Here is a 25,008-nt window from a genome sequence, read left to right as displayed (position 1 = left end):
CGCTCTCTCACTTTGTCCCAGCTTACCCTTTAGAAAATACTTTTCATAATAAGGTGAGGACTAACGTCAGACTATCCAGATTAAGGAAATTTTGGAATGGCCATGACTTCTCAGGCTACTGTATTTGGGGGGAAAAATGATACTTTTTTCATTTTAAGTAGCACACATACATACATTATTCTTAAAGTCTAACAAAATGGAAATTTAAGAGAAGTGAAGTCACTGGCTAGGGACACCAATGCCTGATGTCAGAGATATGGAGTGAATGGGGGCTGGGAAAGGAGGGAACACAGAGGGCTAAGATGGCCCTGCCGAATATTAAAATGTTGGAATAATTGAAACCACAAGGTAGATAAATAACTGCTGCCCCGGGGCCCCTGGAGTGTCCGGAGTGCCCCCTCCCACCTCTGCCTCGGTCACCCAGTTGCTTGCCTTGGACCCTTGCACAGACCTCCCCACTAATGGCAATGAGGGCCCTGAGGCCCCTCCTCTTGCAGCGACCGGGGACTGCTCTGATTGGTCCACTATTGTTGTTACTAGAATACTCAGTATTATTTTGAATCTCACCTCGTAAAGAGTAGAACCACAGAACTGTAAAGGTTTGGACCAACACCCAAGCCCCCTGAGGCTCTATACAGCCTGGCAGCCAACCCCAGGGCCACCCTCCATGGCAGTCGAAATGCATTGTTTTGCTAGGGCTTAGGGAAACCCCCCTCCATGTGGTAAATGAAAGTAGCAAGATGGTTGAGATAAGAGCAGAGTTAGGAACTTAATGTTTTCATGGAGATGGCAATCTCTTGCTCAAAGGTTAAAATCCTCCAGTGATTTACAAGGAAAGAAGGATAAAAGGTTATCAATGCCACACACATGTGCAGTGTGTTTTAGAAAACTTGACCCCATTGTGTACAAACAAATGTTCCTCTGTAATCTGATAGGACTGAGCTACCCTGACACAATGCTACTGCAGGACTTTATTTTAAGGCAAAGGAAAATTAAATAGAAAAAAAAAAATTTCAAGGCAGTTCTTTCATTGGTATTGTGTTTCGTGTTTGTGTTAAATAAATATTTAGCTTATAGTTCTGCATGTGTGACGGATGAATCATCTCATTAGATAAGGTCAGCAAAGGTAAGTTTTATCACTTCTGTGTTTGAAAATACAGATCTGTGAAGGCGGGCTCTTAAAGTAGCCCTTGAGGACTTTTAATCTGCACTTCTGCAATTCAGGAGGAAGGTTATTGATGACATCCTGTCTTAATTGCAACCCTGAGCAAAGAATAATAATCTCAGTCAAATTTGCAATGGAAGTCCTGAAATTTCGTACTACCATTCATCATCTGCCATCAAGAGGAACTCTGCTTTGAATTATTCTCTAGTAGTAGTATAATATAGTATGTGCCCCAGAACATAGGGAACCGGGCATAGGAAGATATACCATTGGCTTTTTCAAAGGATACAATACCTGTCTAGTTAGTCACACACAGGCCAAGGGTTAGTAAGATGCATGGCTTCCCTTGTTAGTGTCCTAGCATGCAATGCAATTCTTCCTTTCTTAAAAAGAAAGCCATGCATATAACATCACCTTCTGTGCATGACACAGAAACCAAGCAGTTTACCTATGGGAAGAATCGCTACTCTCTCTCCTCCACTTCTTAACCAAACATCTTGAGTTTTATGTGCCCACAATATTCACAAGTCCTGACCTCCCATTTATAGCTGAACAGAGCAGGGAATCTCCAACCAGGGGGCAGTCGTTTGCCTGAGCATTAAAGGGTGGATAGAATTTGAATATGTGGTGATTATGTTGAGGCAAAGGGGCAGGAAAAAAAGGGAGATCAAGAAACCAAGTAAAAAAAAAAAAAAAAAAGAAAGAAACCAAGTAAATGATGACAGGATTACTTTGGTTTTGCCAAACACTGAAAGATAGTTTGACCATAATAACTACCTTTCCCCACTCCCAGGATTAAGTCTCAAAGATTAATGTTCATATTATTACTTTTGCATGAACACTGGGAAATCTCTTGCACTATTTTAAATTATGAAAAAGCAGCCAGCTACAGTAGTGAAAATATGATAGATGCTTATGAAATAAGCCAGCTCCAGGTCACAAGGGCCTTCAGCATCAGCAAAAGCCATTGCCTTTGTTCCGAAAGCAGCTGGGAGCTGAACAGAGGTAACACATGAGAAGAGCACTTCCAGAAGGTCAATCCTGCATCTACATAGGTGATGGGCAGAGAGGAAAAGAATCCAGCCATCGCAGTGGTGCATGTGAGGGGCAGTGAAGGCCTGGACTGTGTAGTCAACCAGAGATGGGAGAGATAAGTGCAAGAGATAGTTTCGATTAGGCTCAGAAGCCTAAGTGAGGTTACAATGGATTTGAAATAATTGTGAGAAATTTTAGACTCTTTGAACAGCATTGGCACCTTCAGAGGCCAATTCCTCCACCCCAAATTTGAAATCACCAGGGACCATCAGCTCCCTGGCTTTGCTGAAAAGAAAACTGAGACTCAGAGAGGTGAAGTGACTTGCCCCAGTTCACAAACCAATCAGTGCCAAAGTGAGGCTAGAATTCAGTTGCCTGGTCTAAGGTCCATATAGAGAAAGTTTTTCATTTATTCTCATTGATATCCCACTGAGAAGATCTCATAGGCCAAATGGTACCTTTTCCCAATGGAATAGATTGCAAAATTTATAATTTTGTCACTACCACATATCAACTGTGCAATCTTGGTGAGCTACTCATCCTTCTAACCTTCCATTTCCATTTTTGAATATGGAATAATTAGGGATAATTTAGTGGTATCATAGGATCATTGAGAGGGTTAAATGACATAATCCTTGGAGAGAGCTTAGCACCATGCCTGAAACAGATCCAGTAAATGACAGGGATCTATCACCATCAGCATCACCATCATCATCACCATCATCACCATCATCATCACCATCATCACCGTCATCATCACCATCATCACCATCATCATCACCATCAGCATCACCATCATCACCATCATCACCATCATCATCACCATCATCACCATCATCATCACCATCATCACCATCATCATCACCATCAGCATCATCATCACCATCAGCATCATCACCATCATTGCTGATAATTATTCTCCACCATCCTATCACAAACAACTTGTCTGACTGTAGGACAACATTATTATCTATTGATCGAATTTTAAGAATCCTTGGTTGAGCTCTTCAGTCCTGACTGACTCAACACCTAGCTGCCTTTGAGACACATAGCCCTTACCAAGCCCTAGTTTTCTCATCTAAAAAACTAAGAGGTGTGTGTGTGTGCATGTGTGTGTGTTAGTGTGTGTGTGTGTGTGTTTGTAGAGGGCTGGCAAGAGTGCTTGAACTAGAGATGAATTCTCATTTGTCTTTCAGTTTTAAACTGTGTATGTTTTATGCTCTATTCAGATACACCAATAATCTATGTTTCAATTTTCATAAAAACATTTCCAGAATAAATAGTAAATACTGGGCAGCAGACCAGAGGGCCACACTCACACTTTTTGAGTGATAAAAAATAAAAAGAGGTATCATTTTTATTGAATTCTATATTAGTTTGCTAGGAGCACTGTAATAAAGTCCTGCAGATTGGGTAGCTTAAACAACAGAAATTTATTTTCTCACAATTCTGGAGCTTGGAGGTCCGAAATCAAGGTGTTGGCAGAATTGGTTTTTTCAGAAGCCTCTGTCCTTGGCTTGTAGATGCTGTCTTCCTCTGGTGTCTTCATGTGGTCATTCCTCTGCGTGGGTCTGTGTCCTAATCTCCTCTTATATGGTCACTGGTCATATTGGATTATGGCCCCACCCATATGACCTCATTTTGATGCAATGACCTCTTTAAAGACCCTGTCTCCAAATAAGGTCACATTCTGAGTTGCTGGGGGGTTGGAATTCAACATATTAATTTTGGAGGACACAACTCAGCCCTTAACAAATTCAGCTGTGACCAGGCATTTTTGTGCTTCGTGGGCACGATCTCTAATCTTTACAACAATGCTGCAAAGCGGGTACTGTGATCCCCATTATTCACATCAGGAAACTGAGGCTCCATGGGGTTAAGTGTCTCACCAACAGTTACTAAGTGATGGAGCTGGAATCAGAACATAGGCCTGTTTTGCATCAAAGCTAGTGCTCTTTCCACTACAGTCTATTATAGGAAGGGGAGAATCACTGGACCCCTAATGTCATTACATTCATTTTCTTTCCAAGTCAGAGCAAAAAATAGCTCTGCCTTCTCTGTTGATGGTGATTGCTCAGGAGAACAATGCACTCCCAGGGACGGTGGCCGAGCCTTCATCACAGTGGTTGGACAAGCTGACCAAGGCAACGTCCACAAGGAGTTCAAGGGACAGCTAAACATCGCCCTTTGGGCTGCTTTGTTCCCTTTAAACAGAGACAAGGGCCTCTGCTTATGCTCTTCTCCTTTGCCTGGGATTCTCTTTTCTTGCCCCATTATGCATTAAAACACTGCCCATCCTTCAGGGTCTGGCTGGCGACCTCGGTCACTCCCAAACTCACCCAACTTCCCCCTGTCCAACTTCATCCAGTCATCTCATCCCTTCACACTGCAGCTCACTTTGGAGACAGGCCAAGTTGGGGGCGATTGTCACTCTGTTACTTACTAGCTGGGCGGCCTGGGTCAGTTCGGTAACCCCTCTGAGAGCCTTCACGTTCTCATCTATGAATTAGGATTAAAACACCTACCTCACAGGCTTATTGTGAGAGGCAAATTAAATGAATGAACATATTAATTGCACTGAGGGCTGTGCCTGGTACCTAGTAGGCATTTAGTAAATAGCGTCTTTTTTTTTTTTTTTTTTTAATTTTATTTATTTATTTATGGCTGTGTTGGGTCTTCGCTTCTGTGCGAGGGATTTCTCCAGTTGCGGCCAGCGGGGGCCACTCTTCATCACGGTGCGCGGGCCTCTCACTATCGCGGCCTCTCTCGTTGCAGAGCACAGGCTCCAGACGCGCAGGCTCAGTAATTGTGGCTCACGGGCTTAGTTGCTCCGCGGCATGTGGGATCTTGCCAGACCAGGGCTCGAACCTGTGTCCCCTGCGTTGGCAGGCAGATTCCCAACCACTGCGCCACCAGGGAAGCCCCGTAAATAGCGTCTTTTAAGCTTACATTTTTTCTTCCAGTTTCTGTTTATGCCTTCCCGATGAGATTGAGAACTTCTTAGGGACAAGGACCATGTCAATTCATGAATGCGTAGCACGAATTTAGGCCTACAGAAAGTTCTCAATGTTTGTTGGTTCGTAATTGTGCACCATGATTGATTCTATGTGAGATATATAATACAACCTCAAATAACAGACTTGGCTGCTTAATTGCATCAAAAACTATTGGGTAGATCACATTTGAGTCCATACTCCCATGAAACCATTCATTCATCCACCATTGATTGACTGCCTCCTAAATGCATCCCCCTTAAGATTCTGTTTCTACGTAGTTTCTTTAGTAGACAGAGGACTATAGGCTGGTGATGGAAAGTGGCAGGAGTGTGGATAGAGAAATGGGATGCTGAAAACGTGGACCTGCAGACCTCCAACCTCCCTCTGCATCAGAAACAGCTGGGGCACATACAGATGCTCAGCTCCCTACCCTGCCAGAAATGCTAATTCAGTTGGTCTGGCATGATATTAAAACAACAAATCAACCAATGAAAAGAGGAAATAAAAAAGAGAAATTCCCCCAGGTGCTTGTTCTGATGTGCAGCCAGGGATAAGAACCATTTAAGCAGATGATGCTCAGATACTCCAGGGGACTTCCTTCCAGGGTGGTGGTACCCAGGCAATGTTAAGGGGAGGGGCTGTGCTCAGGGAGCAAGCCAGGGGCAGAGCCCTGGACTGCAGGAAGGACGAGGCACCTGGGCAGAGGCTGATCAAATGTGGCCTTGCTTTCACCTCTTGCCTTCCTTCTCCCCAGGAGGAGCCAAGGAGAGTATCGAGGCTGGGGTCCCCAGGGGAGAGGGGCCGAGAACACCAGAGAGCACAGGAGGGCAGAGCTGTGTAGAGCTTAGGAAATCATTTCCAGAACGAGTCTCACGATTGCCCTATTTATACGGAGCTTGGAATCATAAATTGATGATGACATTGGGTCATCAGACCACACAGATGTGGCCATTTCAAGAACAGCCTTCTCAACTTGCAAGGTGTACAAGCCTCTTGACTCCTCCTCCCACCCCCTCGATCAAATCACGGCAGCTCAGGGCTGATGAAGGGTTTCCTGGAGACCAGTTGATTTGAAACACTGGTTGTTTCGAAGATTTGGGAGAACTGTTCCCTGATGTGTTTCAGGTCAGTTTCACAATGAATGTTCCTGGTGCACATCCCTCCAAAAGGGAATGTTGTTAAAGACTGCTCCAAGGAACACAGACCCTCGTCCTCCAAGTGCAGTGATGCTGAGAATCTTGGCGACTTCCTCCCGGCATATGAGACATATGATGTCAGGGTGCTTGATTTCCCTCCCCCTCTCTTCTAATTTCACAGACAGGAAAACAAGAGTCTGAGGAACCAGGAAGTTGCTCATCACCCCAGGGTTACTACTGAGCATGAGGTCATATCTCCCAGCTTTTTCTAAGATATAGCAGGCTCATATAGGTTGGTGAGTTTTAGTAGACAGTGTCCAGAATTTATAATTTAAAAGGAGAAAGAAATTGGAAATGACATCAGATATTTTTCTTTCCCTTTCTGCCTCTGCTTGTCTCTGAGTTTCTTAGTTGTGGTCTGCCATTTACTCCAGGAATTTGGAATAAATATAAACTTCTCAGGGATTTACAATTAAAGGGGCCCTACTGAAGATACATTGCCTTGACGTGGGGTGCTACTCTGGGCTTTTCGTTGGATGGATTTGGATTCTCTTCCCCGTTAGCCAAGTTAAACAGCCTCCACTAGCTTCCTCACTGACGAGAACAGCTGGACGGTTACTGAGACATTATTGATATAGGTGAGAATAGTGTGTCTTCAGAAGGCTCTCCTCAAACATAGCAGGAACCCTAAAAACTGAACTGATCTTCAGCTGGTATCACTGTTCAGATTGGTCAGGCTCGCGCCATATTGGTTGTCAAATATTTTTAATATTACCTCGCCCTCAAAATGATGGCCTTCTTCCTTCAAGTGGAGGACCCGCCCTTCACCCTTACCATGTAACTGATGACTGTATGTAGCTGTTATCTTTCTTCTGTATCCAGAGAACATCCCCTCCTCACAGTTCAATCCTTCCTACATCCGTATTTCTACTGAATTGTGATTTTGTGGCCACAAAATAGGTCAACAGAGAAAAGGATGTCAATTTCATCAAGAACTATGTCCAAGGAGGCTGGGGGAAGATGGGGACAGTGGACAGTATTGGCCAGTGGCTATTATACAAAAGGACCAGACATGACCATTTAGGTTGTGACCATTTATTTGGTCATTATCATGACCAAGATAATCCTTGCTAACTCTGACAAAGGCCAACATTGGGAAACGAGAGAAAGATGTGGAGTCAGCTTGAATTCCTTTAATACCTGAGTCCCTCCGTGGCTGTCACGTACTAAGGGAGGCTCATTAACTATTCAGTTACTAACTCTCGTCTCCTTGATTAAGTGCCTCAAAATGGAACCAGCCAGTACAGTGCACTAAGTCAATGCCTAGAAAGATTAAATTCCTTCCAAAATACCCGATTCATCCCCAAAACAGCTGTCATCCCCAGGCTAAATCAGCCTGCTCCATGCTCACAAAAGCCTACTCCCTTCAACAAGGAATGAGTGGTTATGTTTTCCCTGCAGTAGATGCATCTGGTCTTAAATATCTATTCCTGTAACCTAAATTGCAAAGCATTTTCCAAAAGCCGTTGAGTTGTAGAATTTTAGAAATGTATTTGATTGCCAGATCTGCAAATTGGGTCAGTTTTCCAGGGCCTTATTCTTCCTTCTTTTCCACTGCGGAAGAGGAAAGGGAGGCAGCGACAACTGGTGATTGAAACACAATCCTCCCTGGCATGTGAGTCTTGGCTATCTCTCCGTGTGTTATCCTGGCCAGGTCCCCTGGTGCCCCCGGCAACGCCTGGACCAAGGGCTGTCCTTCTTGATGGCTGCCCTCTGGATTCCACTAAGGTCAGGGTGAAACCATTGCAGCCGGCATCCCTGGAGCTCTGCATGGCTTTTAGTCACATCTGAGCCTCAGAGAAGTCTGTGAGAGAATTAGAGGAGGTCTAAGTATCCCCATTTCATAGATGAGCAAACTGGATGCAGAGAAGTGTCAAGGATGCAATTAGTTTGTAGTCATCCTGGATCCTAAGCCATATCTCCTTAGTCAAGTATTCTTTTCACAAAAACACATGGACATAAAAATGTCAGTAAGGAAAGGAATCTACACAAAGTAGTTTGTCGTGGTCCTCAGACCCATGAGAGGTCGGATTATTCCACGTGATACTCTAACTTTCAAATGCAACAATGATTAATCTGTTTGCTGAAAAACTTTGTTTTCATTACCAGCATTGCAAAAGATAGCTATAAAAAATCAATATATTGAGTATTCCATATTATACACTCTAAAAATCTCTAAAATACAACTTGTATTTTTATGACAAAGTCCAGGATTTTTCATACTAATGGGTCATAGCCCATTAATGTGGGTCATAAAGTCAATGTAATGGTTTAATGCCAGAATTAAAAGAAAAAAATAGTGTAAGATAAAAGAATAGAATTGAAACTATCAGAGTGTGGTGCACATAGCGAAGGAAAGTACTGTTCTCTGAATCCTTTTGTTCATATGCTATGTACTGAACCACAAGGTTAAAAGTATTTTCTACTGAGTAGTCTTTCCCTTTTTCTTGCTTTCCCTCTCTTTCCTCTTTCTCCTTTCTCTTCCCTTCTCTCTCTCCTTCTCTATGTCTCTAGGAAAGGTACCCAAACATCTGCCATCTTTGTCCTGTTTGCAGGTACCATCGCCAGCCCTCCGAACCCCCATCCTTCCTAAAATCATCCTTCCCTCACCCGGGGTCTGGAGCAGACACTGTTCTCTACAGTTGATGTATTTATGCTCTTTCCTCTCTCCCCTTCACTGAAAAGGTCCTTTTGTAGTGCAAACTTTGAGACAGGGTTTGCTAGTTCTTTCTGTGGTTGATAAATGAATTACTGTATCTCTAAACCATCTTATTTCCATTTCAGGCAAGGCAACTCAAACTTGAAGACATGAAATCCCTGAGGAGAACCACTTTGCGCTTCTTGATTATTGTGATTGTTTCTTCCCAAGCTACACTGAACTTGAATTTAGAGTCTATTGTTTATCCTTCGGTGAGTAAATCCTGCTGTAAATGTCTGCTGTGAGTAAATGTCTGCTGTGTTTTCCCTGTCACATTTTTTCTGATTTCCTGGGAATGTCACAGACGGAAATTGCTTTAAACAAATATTTAGGGTCTTTGAGAAAATGTCACAAATGGTGGGAGGGGGTGGTGAACATAAATGGATGTTAAGGTATCTACTGGGCTACAACTGGCCACGCTCTGAAATCAGTGGTAGCGTCAAGGGAACATCCTCCTGGCTTCCCTCCTTAATGAATTTGCCACTTCTAGGCCTGAAGCTCCACCCTGTGAAACTGACAACAACACCTATAAAGCAGATTTTGAGGACTGAGCGGGACCTATGTTCTCAAAGGATTCACTTGAACACGAGCATCAGACTAGAACACATTTCAAAAGGTGTTAATTTGTGTCTGTGTTATAATCACAGACTGATATAGTTGAAAGGGCCATAGATATCATCCAAGCTTTTTGCTAACAAATTAGCCAGGTCGTTTACCTTTGGGAAGTTAATGGGAGTTTAGCTTAACTCAAGAGGGTGATAAGTACCCCCTTGTTCCTTGTGGGGATCCTTGGGATCTTCTTTCCTTAGGTTACTCCATGCACCAGAGACAGGGCGTGTTAGTGGTTATGAAATCTCACGAGACTGATGTGATTCTCTCTGTGTCTCAGTTTTCTCATCTGTAAAATGATGAAAATAAGAGTATTGATTTACTGATCTTTATGAGAATTAAATTAGTTAATATTTATAAGATGCCTTAGAACTGTGCCTGATACTTTTTTTTAACATCTTTATTGGAGTATAATTACTTTACAGTGTTGTGTTAGTTTCTGCCGTACAACAAGGTGAATCAGCTATATGTGCACATATATCCCCATATCCCCTCCCTCTTGTGTCTCCCTCCCACCCTCCCTATCCCACCCCTCTAGGTGGTCACAAAGCACCGAGCTGATCTCCCTGTGCTATGCGGCTGCTTCCCACTAGCTATCTATTTTACATTCATGCCACTTTCTCACTTCATCCCAGCTTACCCTTCCTCCTCCCTGTGTCCTCAAGTCCATTCTCTATGTCTGCAACTTTATTCCTGTCCTGCCCCAGTTTCTTCAGAACCATTTATTTTTACATTCCATATATACGTGTTAGCGTATGGTATTTGTTTTTCTCTTTCTGACTTACTTCACTCTGTATGACAGACTCTAAGTCCATCCACTTCACTATAAATAACTCAATTTTCTTTCTTTTTATGGCTGAGTAATATTCCATTGTATATATGTGCCACATCTTCTTTATCCATTTATCTGTCGATGGACACTTAGGTTGCTTCCATGTCCTGGCTGTTGTAAATAGTGCTGCAACGAACATTGTGGTACATGACTCTTTTTGAGTTATGGTTTTCTCAGGGTATATGCCCAGTAGTGGGATTGCTGGGTCATATGGTAGTTCTATTTTTAGTTTTTTAAGAAACCTCCATACTGTTCTCTATAGTGGCTGTATCAATTTACATTCCTATCAGCAGTGCAAGAGGGTTCTCTTTTCTCCACACCCTCTCCAGCATTTATTGTTTGTAGATTTTTTGATGATGGCCATTCTGACCGGTGTGAGGTGATACCTCATTGTAATTTTGATTTGCATTTCTCTAATGATTAGTGATGTTGAGCATCCTTTCACGTGTTTGTTGGTAATCTGTATATCTTCTTTGGAGAAACGTCTATTTAGGTCTTCTGCCCATTTTCAGGCTGGGTTGTTTGTTTTTGTGATATTGAGCTGCATGAGCTGCTTGTATATTTTGGAGACTAACCCTTTGTCAGTTACTTCATTTTCAAATGTTTTCTCCCATTCTGAGGGTTGTCTTTTCGTCTGGTTTATGGTTTCCTTTGCTGTGCCAAAGCTTTTAAGTTTCATAAGGTCCCATTTGTTTATTTTTGTTTTTATTTCCGTTTCTCTAGGAGGTGGATCAAAAAGGATCTTGCTGTGATTTATGTCATAGAGTGTTCTGCCTATGTTTTCCTCTAAGAGTTTTATAGTGTCTGGTCTTACATTTAGGTCTCTAATCCATTTTGAGTTTATTTTTGTGTATGGTGTTAAGAAGTGTTCTAATTTCATTCTTTTACATGTAGCTGTCCAGTTTTCCTAGCACCACTTATTGAAGAGACTGTCTTTTCTCCATTGTATATTCTTGCCTCCTTTATCAAAGATAAGGTGACCATGGGTGCGTGGGTTTATCTCTGGGCTTTCTATCCTGTTCCATTGATCTATATTTCTGTTTTTGTGCCAGTACCATACTATCTGGATTACTGTAGCTTTGTAGTATAGTCTGAAGTCAGGGAGCCTGATTCCTCCAGCTCTGTTTTTCCTTCTCAAGATTGCTTTGGCTATTCGGGGTCTTTTGGGTTTCCATACAAATTGTGAAATGTTTTGTTCTAGTTTTGTGAAAAATGCCATTGGTAGTTTGATAGGGATTGCATTGAATCTGTAGATTGCTTTGGGTAGTATAGTCATTTTCACAATGTTGATTCTTCCAATCCAAGAACATGGTACATCTTTCCATCTGTTTGTATCATCTTTAATTTCTTTCATCAGTGTCTTATAGTTTTCTGCATAAAGGTCTTCTGTCTCCTTAGGTAGGTTTATTCCTAGGTATTTTATTCTTTGTGTTGCAATGGTAAATGGATGTGTTTCCTTAATTTCTCTTTCAGATTTTTCATCATTAGTGTATAGGAATGCAAGAGATTTCTGTGCATTAATTTTGTATCCTACTACTTTACCAGATTCATTGATTAGCTCTAGTAGTTTTCTGGTAACATCTTTAGAATTCTCTATGTATAGTATCATGTCATCTGCAAACAGTGACAGTTTTACTTCTTCTTTTCCAATTTGTATTCCTTTTATTTCTTTTTGTGCTCTGATTGCTATGGCTATAACTTCCAAAAGTATGTTGAATAATAGTGGTGAGAGTGGGCGACCTTGTCTTCTTCCTGATCTTAGTGCAAATGATTTCAGTTTTTCACCATTGAGAGTGATGTTGGCTGTGCGTTTGTCATTTATGGCCCTTATTATGTTAAGGTAAGTTCCCTCTATGCCTACTTTCTGGAGAGTTTTTATCATAAATGGGTGTTGAATTTTGTCGAAAGCTTTTTCTGCATCTATTGAGATGATCATATGGTTTTTCTCCTTCAATTTGTTAATATGGTGTATCACATTGATTGATTTGCGTATATTGAAGAATCCCTGCATTCCTGGGATAAACCCCACTTGATCATGGTGTATGATCCTTTTTATGTGCTGTTGGATTCTGTTCACTAGTATTTTGTTGAGGATTTTTGCATCTGTGTTGATCAGTGATATTGGCCTGTAGTTTTCTTTTTTTGTGACATCTTTGTCTGGTTTTGGTGTCAGGGTGATGGTGGCCTCGTAGAATGAGTTTGGGAGTGTTCCTCCCTCTGCTATATTTTGGAAGAGTTAGAAAAGGATAGGTGTTAGCTCTTCTCTAAATGTTTGATAGAATTCACCTGTGAAGCCATCTGGTCCTGGACTTTTGTTTGTTGGAAGATTTTTAATCACAGTCTCAATTTCATTGCTTGTGATTGGTCTGTTGATATTTTCTATTTCTTTCTGGTTCAGTCTCAGAAGGTTGTGCTTTTCTAAGAATTTGTCCATTTCTTCCAGGTTGTCCATTTTATTGGCATATAGTTGCTTGCAGTAATCTCTCATGATCCTTTGTATTTCTACAGTGTCAGTTGTTACTTCTCCTTTTTCATTTCTAATTCTATTGATTTGAGTCCTCCCTTTTTTTCTTGATGAGTCTGGCTAATGGTTTATCAATTTTGTTTATCTTCTCAAAGAACCAGCTTTTAGTTTTATTGATCTTTGCTATTGTTTTCTTTGTTTCTGTTTCATTTATTTCTGCTCTGATCTGTATGATTTCTTTCCTTCTGCTAACTTTGGGTTTTTTTTGTTGTTGTTGTTGTTCTTTTTTCTCTAATTGCTTTAGTTGTAATGTTACGTTGTTTATTTGAGATGTTTCTTGTTTCTTGAGGTAGGATTGTAATGCTATAAACTTCCCTCTTAGAACTGCTTTTGATGCATCCCATAGGTTTTGGGTCGTCGTGTTTTCATTGTCATTTGTTTCTAGGTACTTTTTGATTTCCTCTTTGATTTCTTCATTGATCTCTTGGTTATTTCATAACATATTGTTTAGCCTCCATGGGTTTGTATTTTTTACAGTTTTTTTTCCTGTAATTGATATCTAGTCTCATAGCGTTGTGGTTTAGAGAAGATACTTGATACAATATCAATTTTCTTAAATTTACCAAGGCTTGCTTTGTGACCCAAGATATGATCTATCCTGGAGAATGTTCCATGAACACTTGAGAAGAAAGTGTATTCTGTTGTTTTTGGATGGAATGTCCTATAAATATCAGTTAAGTCCATCTTGTTTAATGTGTCATTTAAAGCTTGTGTTTCCTTATTTATTTTTATTTTGGATGATCTGTCCATTGGTAAAGTGGGGTGTTAAAGTCTCCTACTATTATTGTGTTTCTGTCAGTTTCCCCTTTTATGGCTGTTAGCATTTGCTTTATGTATTGAGGTGCTCCTCTGTTGGGTGCATAAATATTTACAATTGTTATATCTTCTTCTTGGATTGATCCCTTGATCATTATGTAATGTCCTTCTTTGTCTCTTGTAATAGTCTTTATTTTAAAGTCTATTTTGTCTGATATGAGAATTGCTACTCCAGCTTAGTTTTGATTTCCATTTGCATGGAATATCTTTTTCCGCCCCCTTGCTTTCAGTCTGTATGCATCCCTAGGTCTGAAGTGGGTCTCTTGTAGACAGCATATATGCGGGTCTTGTTTTTGTATCCATTCAGCCAGTCTACGTCTTTTGGTTGGAGCATTTAATCCATATACATTTAAGGTAATTATCGATATGTATGTTCCTATTACCATTTTCTTAATTGTTTTGTGTTTGTTATTGTAGGTCTTTTCCTCCTCTTGTATTTCCTGCCTAGAAAAGTTCCTTTAGCAGTTGTTATAAAGCTGGTTTGGTGGTGCTGAATTCTCTTAGCTTTTGCTTGTCTGTAAAGGTTTTAATTTATCCATCAAATCTGAATGAGATCCTTGCTGGGTAGAGTAATCTTGGTTGTAGGTTTTTCCCTTTCATCACTTTAAATATGTCCTGCCAGTCCCTTCTGGCTTGCAGAGTTTATGCTGAAAGATCAGCTGTTAACTTTATGGGGATTCCCTTGTATGTTATTTGTTGCTTTTCCCTTGCTGCTTTTTAATATTTTTCCTTGTACTTAATTTTTGATAGTTTGATTGATATGTGTCTTGGAGTGTTTCTCCTTGGATTTATCCTGTATGGGACTCTCTGAGTTTCCTGGACTTGATTATTTCCTTTCCCGTATTAGGGAAGTTTTCAACTATAATCTCTTCAAATATTTTCTCAGTTCCTTTCTTTTTCTCTTCTTCTTCTGAGACTCCAACATAATTCGAATGTTGGTGCGTTTAATGTTGTTCCAGGGGTCTCTGAGACTGTCCTCAATTCTTTTCATTTTTTTTTCTTTATTCTGCTCTGCGGTAGTTATTTCCACTATTTTATCTTCCAGGTCCCTTATCCGTTCTTCTGCTTCAGTTATTCTGCTATTGATTCCTTCTAGAGAATTTTTAATTTCATTTACTGTGTTTTTCATCATTGTTTGTTTGCTCTTTAGTTCTTCTAGGTCTTTGTTAAACGTTTCTTGTAGTTTCTCCATTCTATTTCTAAGATTTTGGATCATATTTACTATCATTACTCTGGATTCTTTTTCAGGTAGACTACCTATTTCCTCTTCATTTGTTAGGTCTGGTGTGTTTTGACCCTGCTCCTTCGTCTGCTGTGTGTTTCTCTGTCTTCTCATTTTGCTTAACTTACTGTGTTTGGGGTCTCCTTTTCGCAGGCTGCACGCTCGTAGTTCCCGTTGTTTTTGGTGTCTGCCTCCAGTGGCTAAGGTTGGTTCAGTGGCTTGTGTAGGCCTCCTGGTGGAGGGGACTTGTGCCTGTGTTCTAGTGGATGAGGCTGGATCTTGTCTTTCTGGTGGGCAGGACCACGTCCAGTGGTGTGTTTTGGGGTGTTTGGGAACTTAGTATGATTTTAGGCACCCTCTCTGCTAATGGGTGGGGTTGTGTTCCTGTCTTGCTAGTTGTTTGGCATGGGGAGTCCAGCACTGGAGCTTGCTGGTCGTTGATTGGAGCTGGGTCTTAGCGTTGAGACGGAGGTCTCTGGGAGAGCTCTCGACAATTAATATTACGTGGGGCCGGGAGGTCTCTGGTGGACCAATGTCCTGAGCTCAGCTCTCCCACCTCAGAGGCTCAGGCCTGACATCTGGCCGGAGCACCAAGACCCTGTCAGCCACACAGTTTTTAATTCTTCTGATTTCCCACAGCTCTACTTCCCATCTGTGATTCAGCCAGTCGCACAGCTGCTAGTGTTGGAGGGTCTCCTGCAGAGGCGGGGCATGGCTGTGGCTCACTGCGGGGACAATGGCACTGGCAGCAGAAGTTCTGGGAAGTACTCTTTGGTGTGAGGCCTCCCGTAGTCCCGATAATATAGTTTTTATTTTTGCGGTAAATCTTTTCAGTAGCAGTGAGCAGAGCCAGGAATATGCTTGGTCAACAAAATAATGTTGAACACACTCCTCTTAAAATCTGATGCAGCATCAATAAAAGTAAAAGTATAATGATGGAGCAGAAAAGGAAATTATAAAACAGAATTTTGGAGACAAGAAGACAAATAGTCAACTGGCAATCAGATTGGAAAACTCAAGAAAGCTGAATCTTAAGCCAACAGTGGAGAAAGCTAGCTTAATATTCATCAAAATGTCCAAGAATTGGGCTTCCCTGGTGGCGCAGTGGTTGAGAATCTGCCTGCCAATGCAGGGGACACGGGTTCAAGCCCTGGTCTGGGAAGATCCCACATGCCGTGGAGCAACTAGGCCTATGAGCCACAACTACTGAGCGAGCCATAACTACTGAGCCTGCGCGTCTGGAGCCTGTGCTCCACAACAAGAGGCCGCAATAGTGAGAGGCCCGTGCACAGCAAAGAAGAGTGAGAGGTCCGCGCACCGCGATGAAGAGTGGCCCCCACTTGCCACAACTAGAGAAAGCCCTCACACAGAAACGAAGACCCAACACAGCCAAAAATAAATAAACAAATATTAAAAAAAAAAAAAAGTCCAAGAATTGATGAAACCCATCTGAAAGTGGGGCATGAAGAGAATGCTGATACAAGGAGACCGGTTGAAGGATGTGGGAAAAGTGGTTGGGTCCCTATATCCCCTCTCCCATGCCATGCACTTGGGCAAGCTGCCCTTCCTCCACTCTGGCAGGAGTCTGGAAGTTTATTCTCTGGAGAGGGTAAAATGCAGGGTCCCTTTATTTGATACACTCGAATATAGTCACAGATGTATTCTTCCAGAAGCAGAAACACTCACGACTGACTCACACAGGTTACATGAGATTTTCTCCAACAGGCATTCGGAAAAAAAGAAAAGAAATATGAGTCCTGACCGCCCTCCATCCACTGACCCAGTAAACTCCTTGTGCCTGATACATGTTTAAAAAGGCTCTATCGGTGTTTGCTATTATGATTTCTCCTCTTGTAATAGTATTTTTTTCTACTGACTTTTTAAAATACTTTAGTGCTACTTTATCCAGTCTGTCACTATTTTTAGAGCTTCGCTGGTAGATTTTACCATGATAAAATGTCTCTTTTTGCCCTGCTTGGTACTTTTCAATTTTAATTCTTTGTCTTATATTCCAATGGTCAGTTCTGTTTTTTATTTGTGTTTGCCTGATCTTTGTTCTTTATTTTTTGTTTAGCTTTCAGTATATTCCTTTGTTTTACCGGTTCTCTTATAAACAAGGAATGTTTGAGGTTCTTTTTTTTTTAATCTGACTGTGATTTGGGGAGTATAATTTATTCACATTTGATGTCATATTTAAAATGCTTGCTCTTACTTTCAGGATGTTGTTTTATGAGTTTATGCATTTCCTTCCTCTCTTCTGTTTTTGTGTCTTTCTTTGTTTGGACCTAGGTTTTGTCTTTTTTATTTCTCTCATGACTTGGGAGGTATACTCTGTATGTCTTCTTCCAAACTCCGATATGCAAGATACAGCCCATGCAATCATATGCAGCAGCTCGCTCTTATAAATAGAGGAGGGAAACATTACTTTTCCTGTGAGTTTGCACGGTCAGTACAGAGCTCTACTTACCCCAAGCGTGCAGGGAGAAAGCCGGAGCCTGAAGTGATCTCAGCAATGGGGTCAGCCTTACCTCTGTTCCAGAGTTTCCCAGTGTTCCTAGCTGCAGCAGTGCCCTCCCACTGGGCCGGCTCGGCCCTCATCACAGCGTCCTTAACAAAGCCCCTCCATCTGCCTCGTGGCCCAGGCTGATCAGGGGATAGGCCTCCCAGGACTGCGGGTGGAACTTTAAATTTGTCTTCCTGAAAGCTCCCACCACCATGCCAAAAGGCCCCAATTGTCCCCCCTAGATCTGCCTTCAAGATATAATATCTTTATCCAGCCTAGAGGCTGAAGACCTCCATTGGAGAGGTGCCCTTGAACCTGCCTTATCAGCTCATGCTGCCCTAAGCTGCCACTCAGCTCCCACTTTTACCATTTTAAAAGCAACATGGGGTGATGAGCTTTTAAAAAAAACTGTGGTAAATACAAAATTTACCATCATCACCATTTTTAAGCGTATAGTTCAGTAGTGTTAAATATATTCACATTTTTGTGCAGCCAATCTGCAGAACCATCTTGCTAAACTGAAACTCTGTATCCAGTAAACAATACCTCCCTAACTCTGCACCCCCTAGCTCCTGGAACTCACTGTACTACTTTCTGTCTCCGTGATTTTGGCTACTACAAGTACCTCATACAAGTGGAATCATACAGTATTTGTCTTTTCATGACTGCCTTATTTCACTTAGAATAATCTCCTAAAAATATATCTATGTTGTAGTATGCATCAGAATTTCCTTCCTTTCTTAAGTCTGAATATGGATCCATTCTATGTATATCCTACTTTGTTGATCCATTTATCCATCAAATGGATCGTATGGTAGTTTTTTTTAAATTAATTAATTTATGTATTTATTTCTGGCTGTGTTGGGTCTTCGTTGCTGCGTGTGGGCTTTCTCTAGTTGTGGCGAGCGGGGGCTACTCTTTGTTGCAGTGCGCGGGCTTCTTACTGCAGAGCACGGGCTCTAGGCGAGCGGGCTTCAGCCGTTGTAGCACGCGGGCTCAGTAGTTGTGGCACACGGGCTTCATTGCTCCGCGGCATGTGGGATCTTCCCGGACCAGGGCTCGAACCTGTGTCTCCTGCATTGGCAGGTGGATTCTTAACCACTGCGCCACCAGGGAAGCCCCTAAAAAAGCAGTTTTCTTCACCCGATTCTAGACCTGCTAAATCGGATTAGGGGAGGGAGGGAGGTGATCCTTAATGCTCACAAAGATTTGAAATGCTCTGCACGAGAGGATTGAAATGTACCTTGATTTTAACCCACAACTGCCGGCAGCAAGTCCTTAATTTTTTAGCACCCCTGGAAAATGGGAGAAATGAAATCTCAGCTTGGGAGAGCTTCCCAAAGGTGACCACCGGTAGTCACCTTCTCCTGGGCTGAGTTCCCCAGCAGCAAGCCATGAAGAGTGGACAGAGAAAGCTTCCTGGTGGCTCCCCTTCCCCACCCCCAAGCCCCAGGGAGGATGGAGGCAGCAAGGCAGTGGAAGAACCTTTTCTTCTGCCCAGGCACAGAGCCAGAGAAGGCTCCAGGGCAAGCCGCGCAGGAACCAGCCCTATACATTGACTTTGTTATTTCTTGGTTTCTGCACATTTCGGTAGGCCTGAAATAATCTCACTGCAAACGAAGCAGCACCCTGGGCTTTGGAAATTCTAATCATCAGCCATCATTCCTCTGTTCATTTCTTCAAGAACATTTGTGAACTCTCAGGTCCCTCCACAGTTCCTGTGGACGTGAATACTAGTCGTTGAAAAGAAGGAGGGGGTGGAGGAGACAACAGAGAAAGAAAGAGAAAAGGCACTAGTTAAGAGATACTGGGTCACCGAGAGGAACCCAGTTCCCCCACAGTTTCCGGGGTATCTCCTGATAAGACAATGCGATGCCTACGTGGATAAGCGCAAACTTAGGGTGCAGGCTAGCTGGGTTTGAGTCCTGATTCTGCCATTTCAAGGCTGTGTGACCTTAGGCAAGTTATTTGACCTCTCTGTGCCTGTGTTTTCTCATCCGTGAAATGCAGATAATAACGGTATCTATGCCTTAGATTGTCATGAGGATTAAATAAATAAGCACACACCAAGTACTTAACAGTGCCTGGCACAGGGTGTTGAAGAAGTCTTAGGAATTATTATTTTTGTTATCATTATGATGTGAGATAACTAGGAAAAAATGGTAGAGACCACAGATGGCAGAGCGAGCTGTCTCTCGGGTGGTGTTCATTGGTGTGTGGGGTTCATGGTAAAGCACACACCCTGGAGGGCAGGGGTTATTTGGCTCTTCTACTGAGACTTAAGGAAGTTTGGATTGGGAAACACATCACAGGAAAATTCACTTGGAGGCAGGGATGAGCTAGGAGCCCCATATCAGGTCAAGGTAAGGTTATAAGCTACGGAGCTGGCAGTGAACTCAGCAGCAAAGCCAATCAATGTCAGTTCTTAAACAAAGAAGCCACATGATGACAGTAGATGAGCTTTATGGAGATGAAGCAAGTAGCAGTATGCAAATAGGGGGGGTCCATGTGAATGGTGCCCCCAGAACAGCGTGATGTCCTGTCCCAGAATAGCACTTACTCTGTCACCAAAACTATTCTAGTGTTTTACATTGATTAATCATTTGATCCTCACAACAACCTCATGAGGTAAGCTATTTTTATCCCTTTACTTTATGTGAGTACTGAGGCACTGAGAGGTTAAGTAACTTGCCCAAGGTCACACAGCCATTTTATGGCAGAGTTAGGATTTGAATTCAATTTCTGCAGAGTCCTTATGCTTAATTATTGTACTATATGATCTAACTAACATTTATTAAGAGTTTACTATGTTCCACGTTGTGGTTGGCTTATTTCTCATAACAATTCTATCAGGTCAGCACTATTATTATTCCATTTTACAGAAAAGAAAACTGAGGCTCAGAGAGGACAAGTAACTTCCTCAAGGTCGCGTAGCTAGTAAGGGCCTGTACCCAGGCATTCTGGCTCTAGAGCTGATTCTCAAAGCCCCCGCCTCAGAAGGCAACCATCGAACCATCTAGGAGAAAAAGGGCCAGAGGAGGAGAAAATAATTTCTAAGTGTGCACAATCTAAACAGCCCTAATGTTGCAGAAGTATTGGGATGGGGACAGGCTGAGTGTGGAGGAGAGGTCGTGAGACTCGTCTAAAAGGTCATGCGAATGACTCAGGGTTCATGTCTCAGTACAGTGGAGGACAGCACCATTTATATTTCTTGACAAGCCTCAGGCTGCAGGAACTCTGAGAAACTCAGATAGGCTGATTTCTTCCGCTCCTGCATCTAGAGACTGGTCTATAAAAAGTCGATGCCCAGATCATACCACAGAGACGAATCCATTTCATTTCCCCGACCCTTCAATCACCGGTTGCCCGCCATCCCCGGGGCACAAGGTGCTGACCCAGAATCTGCAGCCCTACCCTCAGCTTGCACATCCTGGGGCACGTGAACAGAGAACCATCGTGAAAAGACGTCTCTAACATTCACTGACTATTTTCTAAAATGTTCTTTCAGCTTCTCCGTGAACACGAACTAGCAGGGGAGGACCCAGTAAGGCAAAAACGAGCTGGTATGTAACTCTTTGCTTGGCCATTTTTCTAGTAAATCCCATCAAATGACATTTGTTGTAACTTTTTGAAACACTGGGATCCACATAATTCAGTCTCTGAGCACCTCAGGGTTCAATTTCTAGAAGTAACTGCAAAGGAACTCCATTCTCTATCAAATGACATTAAAGGGATCTTATCAGCACATTCAAGGCTCGTGTCCTCTCCCATCACCTCTCCTCAGAGCCTGAAGATTTCCCCGAGGCCCCTTCCTTCAGCTGCCCTCCGCCACCACCAAAAAGCCTGCTTCTCTCTTCTCAGCCCAGCAGCCTTGCCTTTTTTCTTTTCTTTTAACCTTGTCTCCTCTCACTCAGCACTTTATTTTGTGGATCAGTTGAATCGCTAGACCCAAGTCCTTTTCTGCCACTGAATTCCAAAGAAGCTGTCTGGAAAACACAGGGCTCTGCCCTTTGGAGGGTTGGGGGCAGCCCTGTGAGCTGTGAGCACCTGCATGCCGGTCCTCAGTGTCCCCTCCCTCGTGTGGGACCCTGAGCAGGTGGGTACATCTGGAGGCTGCATTTTCCAAGAACCAGCTCCTTCTTCCACCACAGCAACCTTGCAAAAGCATCAACCTGATTTTCTCATTTCCCTGCAGAAAATCCTTCAAGGGCTGCCAATTGCTTTGGAGATAAAATCTCATTATCCGCTCACTGGACCCTATGTGCTTTGCCCACTCACTCTCCTTCTGCTGCTTTTCACAGAGTCTGTATCCCACCCCACCCCCCACCTTTGCTTGTCTGGGGGACTCAATTCCCATGGGCTCCTGCCCTGGAAGGTCTTCCATCAATTCCCCAGACAGGGAGGGGCTGTTTTCCTGGGTTCCCATTACCCACAATACATCCTAGTAGCCCAACATTTATCCCAATGCATTGTAATTCTTTTGCTTCCTGTTTGCCACTCCCAGGAGACACGAGCTCCCTTGAACCCTCTTCCTCTCTGCAGCCTGGCATGTAGCCCAGTGTCCCAAAAGATGAGTGAACAAATAAAGAGTCTCTGTCATAGCTGCCCCTGTGTGAGTTCAGAGGATATGTTCCTTTTTGCTAAGAGTCTGCTGGCTTCGTGGCTGGGCCAACCATCTAGAAACTTCTTCACTTGTAACATTGGGACTGAATCCTTTTCCAGGCATGTTGGGACTTGGTCTGTTCAGTCTGGTGGTCTAAAAGAGACTTTAGGCAGCCAGAGGGAGCAGGCTTGCCCCGAGGGCAGGATAAAGGCGTCCGGTAGAGCCCTTTACAGGGCCATAACAAGATCCGCCTGCAGCCCCGTGCGTGAAATGAGAATTCAACCATATTGTATTAAGCTTTTGAAATGCTCGCCGCAAGTTCATACCATTGGTCCTCTCTCCTTCCCTTCCTTCTCTTTTTTTTTTCTATTTTAACCCTGTTTTATATCCCTATGGGATCCTCACTTGCCCTCCTCTCCTTCCCTAAAGTGATCTACAGCACAGACTGTACTTCCTGTGCTTTAAAACAAGCATTATCACCTCTACCCCCTCCCTGAAAACCCCTTAAACCCTCCCACCCCCATGACAGGAACAGGACCAGAGATGTCCCCACTCAATATTTTGAAAGACTTTTCTTCTTAAAATCAAACCACTTAAGTTCCAGCTCCAGGTTCTGCCAGCTTCTTCTAGGGCTCAGGCTGCCACCTGCCTCAGGACCAGTTGGTGACCTACACCTGGAAAAATAACATCTTTCTGCACTTCCTGGCCTAGCTATTTATGATCCTTGGTGACAGCATGAGAGGTTAGCCCTCAGAGAGGAAACCACTTCCTCTTCTAAGGATTTGACATTCCAAAATTTTTCCAGACGTGCTTTCATTAAAAACAGTCACGATGATGATAAATCACCATGAAAACATGTTTTCCATTTTTTATACATGGTTTGGGCCTCTAGGGTCACTTTGGAAGTGTTAATGACTCAACCCATCATCTGCAGAAGAAGGATTGGCCTTGGTACTTGTACAAAATCACTGAAGTAAGAACTGGTCATGGAAAGGCCCAGGCACTAGGCCGCAGATACTCAGAATATAAGTTGCAATTAAGAGCATCGCTCTCCAGGAAAACTAGGAAAGCAAGCAATAGGAGGGTTACATGCAGCAGATGCCACACAGAAGTGTCTGTGCTCTGAAGCCTTCATGCCAGAAAGGGGCAAACAAAGTTTCCAAGAGAAAGAGAATTCTCAAAAGGAATTTCCTTTTGAGGCACTGGACCAACTCTTTAGAGCTTTAAAGTTTGATCCTATAAAGGTAGGATCAATACTCACATTGATTCTCAGAGCTATGGACTTCTTCCTCTACCACATATTATGTATCACAAATATATCACACACATCCAAACACACACACATATATATACATACATACAAATATATTTTTACTGTACAGGGTTGTTGAGAGGATTAAATAATATTATGTACTTATTTTTTAAATGTTAATATAGTTATCTGGGGTGGGTATTTGATGTTTTTATTTGTTTTAATGGTTTTTAAAATTAAAAACAAATTTAATTGATTGATTTATAAAAATATTGCATTTGACAGAGCCTGAAATATCCCTGGTACAGAGAAGGTTTTGTAGAACTACTGAAGGCAGGAGGTTGATTGCCACAATATTAGCATTTTAGGAAAACTATTTCAAAACTCTGTGGGGGCAGAGAAACCTTCACCAAAAACTCGGAGGCCAGAGGCAAGAAGAGTATGAACCTGCTTGTTAGTGGCTATTGGGGAGCAGAGGGACATAAGCATCCATCAAAGCCTCCAGAATTCTGTCCTGATTCCACCAGGAAGTGGATTCTAGACCAGCCCAGAGGCTGGCACAGAGAAGGCATTGGTGGAAGCCATCTGAAGTGAAAATTTGCCAGATGGTTGCGGTTGAAGGAATTAGATGAAGAGGTTAGTGCCGGGAGACCAGCAAGGACCCTCAGCAGTGTGGACCGTCATTGGCCCTGGTACCTGGAATGACGTTAGGAAAGGAACATGGCGAACGCTTGTGAGAGACATTTTGAGAATTGGGTCAAAAGGACTTGGGGACAGACTTGACATGGGGGTGACAGGGAGGGATGATCTATATGATACTTGGGAGTGCACAGACCCGGGTGACTGGGGAGGTGGAGGCCACAGGTAGAAGCCGGAGCTGGAATGAAAATCTTATTTTGGAAGTACAACAGTCAGCGGGAAATTTAGTCTTAAGGGCAATCTTCACAGGGGACTGAAAGCAGAGGTTTCTTGGGAATTCCCTGGGGGTCCAGTGGTTAAGGCTCCATGCTTCCACTGCAGGGGGCACGGGTTCGATCCCTGGTTGGGGAATTAAGATCCTGCATGCTGCATGGTGCGGCCAAAAATAAATAAAGTGCCGGGATGGACTGATTTTAAAGTTTTTTTTTTTTTTTTAAAAAGAGGCTTCTTAGGTTGGAGGTAACGCAACTGTGTCCTCAACATCAATTATGAAGTTACCCAGGTCAGATTTCTGAGCTTAACTGGGAACGTGTCTTGGGTCCTGGGCTGAAGAGTCCCCACTGGTTCTTCTTTGGTTTCAAAAGGAATGGCTGGTAGGAGAAAGGGAGACCCAGGATGTCCTAAGCCCGAGCTGGAGGCACTTACATCTTCACAGATTCAGTGAGAGCAAGGTTCCTACCAGATTGGGCTGCCAGCTGCCAGCTCGGAAATCCTGACCTTTCTGCAGACCTGCAGCCCGGCCGGGTGTGCTGTCTCGTTTTGATCTGTGTTCAGGAAATGCTGTGCATTCTCCAGGTTGAGGAACAGATTTGGGGATTTTCCTGGCTTTAATCTTTCTTATGATAACATGTGGCATTT

The 25,008-nt window shown here is 42.9% G+C and overlaps 1 protein-coding gene across 8 annotated transcripts in view; it reads left to right on the top strand.

The window, feature by feature from the left end:
* The window catches only part of ADGRF5 (adhesion G protein-coupled receptor F5), a 109,917-nt gene that overhangs the window by 43,084 nt on the left and 41,825 nt on the right, over positions 1 to 25,008 (top strand). For all 8 annotated transcript variants that reach the window (XM_068558053.1, XM_068558054.1, XM_068558058.1 and 5 more), the window contains exons 2-3: positions 9,177 to 9,302; positions 21,105 to 21,159. In XM_068558053.1, the coding sequence (XP_068414154.1) occupies positions 9,201 to 9,302; positions 21,105 to 21,159 (157 nt within the window). In that variant the 5' untranslated portion in view covers positions 9,177 to 9,200. The remainder of the gene's footprint in view (positions 1 to 9,176; positions 9,303 to 21,104; positions 21,160 to 25,008) is intronic.

This window comes from Eschrichtius robustus, chromosome 12, assembly GCF_028021215.1.
Source record: "Eschrichtius robustus isolate mEscRob2 chromosome 12, mEscRob2.pri, whole genome shotgun sequence".
NCBI lineage: Eukaryota > Metazoa > Chordata > Mammalia > Artiodactyla > Eschrichtiidae > Eschrichtius > Eschrichtius robustus.
Note: the sequence above shows the minus strand (reverse complement) of the source record. Positions and strands in the feature narration are given on the sequence as shown.